The 6,964-nt window shown below is 45.1% G+C and overlaps 1 protein-coding gene across 1 annotated transcript in view; it reads right to left on the bottom strand.

The window, feature by feature from the left end:
• Window positions 1-2,753: 2,753 nt before the first annotated feature.
• The window catches only part of nmbr (neuromedin B receptor), a 16,479-nt gene continuing 12,268 nt past the window's right edge, over window positions 2,754-6,964 (bottom strand). The window contains exons 4-5 of the mRNA XM_030129508.1: window positions 5,630-5,868; window positions 2,754-2,965 (exon numbers count right to left, since the gene is read on the bottom strand). Coding sequence (XP_029985368.1) covers window positions 2,803-2,965; window positions 5,630-5,868 — 402 coding nt within the window. The 3' untranslated portion in view covers window positions 2,754-2,802. The remainder of the gene's footprint in view (window positions 2,966-5,629; window positions 5,869-6,964) is intronic.

Raw genomic sequence — 6,964 nt, 5'->3', positions numbered from 1 at the left:
CCGGTTCCAGTTCCACCCTCCGTGCTGTGTTCAGGGTCCTCCTGTAAATATTGTATTTATGAGTCTTTCCTCTGGGATCAGACTAACTGCTGGAATGAGTGCAGTTTCCACGGGTCACAGACCAGAACAGGTGGGTTTTCTGTTCCAGTCAAACCTTTAACCTCAGGCTCCTCCCTCGACGCCTCGTTAGTTTGTTCACTCGGCGTTGGATAAAACAGGCCGATCGAAACTCAAAGATCCATCAAATCTAAAATATACGACAAGGACGAGCACATCAGACATCAGGAGGGAAAATAAATGAAGGAAAGGACCAAACATTTGCAAGAATACAGTTAAATAACCCTTAACCCTGACCCTTAACCCTAATTAACCCTTAACTGTAACCCTTAACCCTAACCATCTACAATAATACGGTTAACTATCCCTTAACTTTACCCCATACTAACCCTACCCCATACTAACCCTAATCAAAGACTGAAACTGAAGACATTTCATCTGAAACATGTTGAGTTTGGGTTCAAAGAATGAATGAAGACAAGTTTGAACAGGAAATACCAGCATTTTTACTGATTAAACCAAATAAATGAGGATTAAAGGCATGAAAACCTGACAGGGAACCCTCCTCCACATACACAAATACACACATAAATACACAAGAAATACACAAATAAATACACAAGAAATACACACATGAATAGACAAAAAATACACAAATAAATACATATTAAATACATAAATAAATATACAAATAAATACACAAATAAATCCACCTTAAATCCACCTTAAATGCACAAATCCAGTGCTTCAGTGTTTGAGTGGATGGATCCTACGCTGATGCTTTCATTCCTTTTCAGGGCTGATTGTTTCCAACCCACTCTTCTTCTACTGTATTAACGCTGAGGGGTTTCAGTTAAGGATGCGTTAAATCCTCCTTAAGCTCCGTAAACTCCTTCAAACCTCCTGGATTTAGTGCAAATTCATTTTCCCAAAGCTGAAAAAGGCCTGTTTTTGTGTTTACACCACAGTTTACACCAGGACGCTCTGGGGTGAAAACCACTCCATGTGTGATCAGATGTGGGTTCAGACCCAAACCACTCCATATGTGATCAGATTTGGGTTCAGGAAGTAGTTTGGCATCCATCCTTGCTCCTCCCCTTCCATGCGATTACTTACTGACAGTTGCCCCACCCCCAAAAACACCTGTCACAACATTACCGTTGTGATAAAAAAAGTCCAACATGAACATCCATTCCCATGGAAGTGCACAGGAACATCTGATTATTGGAATGTCTTAAAAACAGAAACATAAAGCATGCACTGAAAAAACACAGGAGGGGACGTAGGAGAAGACGTCCAAATACGGTCAGAAGGACACAACAGCGTTTAGAGGACGAGCACAAAAACACAGACAGGAAATAGTGAAAGGCAACGTCGTTCTGTAAAAACCAGGACATCTGACCAATGGGAGGAGCTGCTGAACATAGCTGTACAGTTAGGGGTTAGGGTTAGCATTTGGGGTTAAGGTTAGTGTTTGGGATTAGGGTTAGCGTTAGCATTTGGAGTTAGGGTTAGTGTTTAGGGTTAGGGTTAGCATTTGCGATTAGGGTTAGCATTTGGGGTTAGGGTTCGCGTTTGCGGCTAGGGCTAGCATTTGGGATTAGGGTTAGGGTTAGCATTTCGGTTTAGGGTTAACATTTAGTGTTAGGGTTAGCATTAGCATTTAGCGTTTGGGGTTAGGGTTATCATTTGGGGTTAGGGTTAACATTTAGGGTTAGGGTTAACATTTGGGGTTATGATTAGCATTAGCAGTTAGCGTTTGGAGTTAGGGTTAACATTTAGGGTTAGGGTTAGCATTTCGGTTTAGGGTTAACATTTAGTGTTAGGGTTAGCATTAGCATTTAGTGTTTGGGGTTAGGATTAGCATTTGGGGTTAGGGTTAACATTTAGGGTTAGGGTTAATATTTGGGGTTAGGGTTAGCATTAGCAGTTAGCGTTTGGGGTTAGGGTTAACATTTAGGGTTAGGGTTAACATTTGGGATTAGCGTTTGAGGTTAGGGTTAGCATTTGGGGTTAGGGTTAACATTTGGGGTTGGGGTTCGGGTTAGCGTTAGCGGTTAGCGTTTGGGGTTAGAGTTAGCATTTGGGCATTAACCCCAAACCGGTTCTATATGTAAAGTGTCATTTTGTTATGACTTGATGCTAAATAAAGAAAACTTGATTTGATATTTTTATACATAATTTTTTTGTTTTTTATCAATTACTAGAAATTTCAGGCGACCCCACATGGGGTCCCGCCCCCAAGGTTAAAAACACTGGGTTAGGGTCAGGGTCAGCCATGACTTGGTTAACACAGAATAAACTAAAGGTAGGAGGAACTTAGAACCATCATCTGGAACGTCCTCAGGTTGGACACCTTCAAGTGTCCATGCAGAGTTCAAATATGGATGATAAACAGTGTTTACATGGAACCATGATGTTCCTCCATTTAAGGAACAGTTCCTCTGTAGAACAGTTCATATGTGGAACAGTTCATCTGTAGAACAGTTCATCTGATGTTCCAACAGTTCAGGTTCTTCGTGGTTGAGCGTTCCCTCCTCGGTTCCCTTTGGACCTTTCGTTGCAGACATGTTGAGTTGTGGATGTTTATTGGTCTGTAGACGTTGTCCTGGTCTTAAAGTGTCTCTGTTGCCACAGCGCCGGTCATCTCAGTTGCCATGGTGAAAGTCGTCTCAGTTGCCACGGTGCCGGTCGTCTCAGTTGCCATGGCGCCTGTTGTCTCCTCTGCGTCTGGAGGGCGGGTCTTCACAGAGCCACTTCTTGTCTGCTGGAGCCGCCATTGGCGGCCGGGGCGATGACGGCGGCAGTGGGTGTGGTCTTTTTGATGGAGGTGAGGCGGATGTGGGAGGTGCTGTGCAGGTAGCTGGGCTGGCGCTGGGGGCGGGGCCCTCGCCCACATCGCAGTTGACTGATGGAGGAGAAAACACAAGGTCAAGAACGTCTGCAGACACAGTAAACCCACAGGAGCCTTCTGCACATGCTCAGTTCCACAGTAAACCCACGGTAACTACGGAGCCTCTGAATGTCCAAATATGGTCATATCTGATGACCATGAAATGATGAAGAACTGTATTTTACACCAATTATTGATCGGGTCAGTGGATGAGCAGGTGTTACTCAGTTCCAGTAAATGTGTTGTTTTTTATTTACCCGCGTTTCCAGGTCTTTGAGGGTGAACACGTAAACATGTTTTCCATGCTAATGGGACTTTTCATCATCACTCTGGAGACGCTGGTTGCACTTTTGTTAAACATTTGTGTTCATATTACAAGTGAGAATTGACAAAGTGATGGATTTAAGGGGATTTTCTCATCTAACGCCTTTTTAAGAGAGGCTGAATCTGAGACAGAAACTCCCTGAAGATGCACTTTAGAAAAGGGACCACGCTGCACAGACATCCATTAGCAGCAGCAGCAACATGCTAACACTTAAAACCCATTCATCCAACTCCAACAGCAGCAGCAACATGCTAATGCTCCATGCTAATGCTCCAAACCCATCCATTCAGCCATGACAGCAGCAGCAACATGCTAAGGCTCCATGCTAACACTCCATTTTAAGGCTCCACGATAAGGCTCAGTGCTAATGCTCCATTTTAAGGCTCCATGCTAACGCTCCATGCTAAGGTTCCATGCTAACGCTTCATGCTAATGCTCCATACTAAGGCTCTTTGCTAATGCTCCATGCTAATGCTCCATGCTAAAGCTCCGTGCTAAGTTTCCATGCTAACGCTCCATGCTAAGACTCTTTGCTAATGCTCCATGCTAAAGCTCCATGCTAAGGCTCTGTGCTAAGTTTCCATGCTAATGCTCTGTGCTAATGCTCCATGCTAATGCTCCATGCTAACGCTAAGGCTCAGCTGTTATAGGTTTTGTGGTCCCCGTCCTCCCTGGGGGGTTGGTAGACCTGACCCACATGTTCCAGTGGTTCTTTTAAGGTGGAATCACCGCAGAGTGATGGACCTTTAATGGAAGTGGTTCAGAGTCCACCAGGAGGCCACGGTGACCCCATTAACCCTGGACCCAAACCCTTAGACTGTGGAAGACGAAGTGGGTCCATTCACCTGGAAAGGCCTGATTAGCCCACAACTGCAATTTCCCCAAAGGAACTTTGTGTTGGTAAATGACAGTTGTTCAAATGGACAGGATTTCAGTTCTGTTCAACATGTTGATGCTCATATGAACTATGTTTTCAGCTCCAAAATGAACCATTTCATCACAATTAATGCTATACTTTCATGTCACAAATGGACAAGTTCTATTTGAACTGAACTGAGCTGAAAAACAAATCTTCTCTTCTTTTGGATTCCCCAGTTTTTCTTCCCAGATTCTCTCCTCCATATCACATGTTTTATTTGTACAGGTTCAATCTGGAGTATGGTGCTGATCCATCCTGCTTCTGTTCCACCAATACATACATGAAGAATGGCACACAGCACTGTTTACATCAACACTTTTACAATAAGAAGCATTTTTAGACAGAAAGAACAATTCTAGATTGTTCTTTCCTCTTTAGTCTGATGCTAAACTATCCAGTAAATAATAGTGCTCCTAGTTTTTGCACAGGGATCATTAGTGTAAACGCTGACATGGCTGCAGAGCATCAGTATGATGGGATCCACAACAACCATGTCACATCCGTCCACTGACACATTTAGTGTTTTTGTGTCAGCTGGGATTGTTTTAGATCCACAATACCAACATTTATGAAGAAGAGCACAATTAGCAATAGGAAGTCTATCAGTTTATTCCTAATAAAGTACTGGGACTGACCAGAGCATCATGGGTAATGTCACGTCCGTCCACCAGCAAAAGTTTTCACATCCACGTGCTATTCCAAATCCAATATTTATGAAAATAGAGCTTCCACTGTCAGAGAATATCAGTAGTCTGTGCACAGATGTGTTAGCATTATTTACACACACTTCTATGACTTTGTTAGCAAATTTTTTTTTTTTATAAAAATGGCCACTCATTTGAGCCCCGAAGTAAATTTTAGCCGATATATGTTTATATGTTTATATATTTGTTTAAATATATGTTTATATTCTAGGATATATACCAGTCTGTTATTAATGCACTTTTATGTCTGGATGTGAAACATGTGGATTTGTGTTTATTACTGTTCAGTTGATTGTCCACTGGGTTAAAGGTCACTTTAAAGGTCAAAGGTCAACACATGGACACTTTAAGGACATGCTCATTCAGTGCATGTTAGTGTCAGTTACTCATTAGTTTGTTTTTTCTTACATCTGCTCAACAGGTCATTTTGATTCAACACCAGTATTTACATTAATGTGAGTCGGATCCTGTTCCAGATCCGGATCCTAATCCGGATCCTGATGTCCAAACATACCCCATAAAAACACAAAAATAACAGAATTGATCAAATATTTGATCAATTCATCAGCTGCGTTAACAGTGCTTTATTTATGGTCAAACTTTGAAGGTGGTTCACAGACCTGACCCGGACCTCCGCCAGGTCCACGAACCCCGGTGTCATTAAACTGGACCGGGTCTGCGGACACACGTGGACATACGCGGACACCCGGTCTGAAGGGTGGGACTCTGACCTGTTAAAGTGTCGGCGGAAGCTCTCGCTGAGCAGGTAGAGGGCGAAGGGGTTGACACAGGACGAGGAGAAGCTGAGGACCCGGGCCAGCAGCGTGACCACCAGGTGGACCAGGGACAGGTCCATGTGACGGTAGTGGAAGGACCGGTACATGTAGAGGACGTGGTTGGGGAACCAGCAGAGGGCGAACAGGCCCACGAACACCAGCACGATCTTGGCCAGACGCTTCCTGGTCTCCATCTGTCAACAGAAGGACGAGACGTTAAACCCCCGAAGACGAGGACGAGGACAAGACGAGGACAAGACCAAGACGAGGACAAGACCCACCACAGACGAGGACAAAACTCACTGGAAATGTGGACAAACCCCACCAGAGATGTGGACGTCAGTGGACGATGGTTCGTAGAGGACTGTAGAAGTTCAGCTACAGACATTTTCCAGGTAAAGGACAATCCTGTGTTTTGTTCCATTTCTATGGACAGACGTGGACCACAGACAGACGTGGACCACAGACAGACATGGACCACAGACAGACGTGGACCACAGACAGACGTGGACCACAGACAAATGTGGACCACAGACAGACGTGGACCACAGACAGACATGGACCACAGACAAATGTGGACCACAGACAGATGTGGACCACAGACAGACGTGGACCACAGACAGACGTGGACCACAGACAATGTGGACCACAGACAGACGTGGACCACAGACAGATGTGGACCACAGACAAATGTTGACCACAGACAGACGTGGACCACAGACAGATGTGGACCACAGACAGATGTGGACTACAGACAGATGTGGACCACAGACAGACGTGGACCACAGACAGATGTGGACCACAGACAAATGTGGACTACAGACAGATGTGGACCACAGACAGACGTGGACCACAGACAGATGTGGACCACAGACAAATGTGGACCACAGACAGACGTGGACCACAGACAGACATGGACCACAGACAGACGTGGACCACAGACAGACGTGGACCACAGACAGACGTGGACCACAGACAGACATGGACCACAGACAGACGTGGACCACAGACAGACGTGGACCACAGACAAATGTGGACCACAGACAGACGTGGACCACAGACAGACATGGACCACAGACAAATGTGGACCACAGACAGACGTGGACCACAGACAGACGTGGACCACAGACAAATGTGGACCACAGACAGACGTGGACCACAGACAGACATGGACCACAGACAAATGTGGACCACAGACAGATGTGGACCACAGACAGACGTGGACCACAGACAGACGTGGACCACAGACAATGTGGACCACAGACAGACGTGGACCACAGACAGATGTGG

Source organism: Sphaeramia orbicularis, unplaced genomic scaffold, assembly GCF_902148855.1.
Source record: "Sphaeramia orbicularis unplaced genomic scaffold, fSphaOr1.1, whole genome shotgun sequence".
NCBI classification, from domain to species: Eukaryota; Metazoa; Chordata; class Actinopteri; order Kurtiformes; family Apogonidae; genus Sphaeramia; species Sphaeramia orbicularis.
This window is presented reverse-complemented; position numbering and strand designations above follow the sequence as displayed.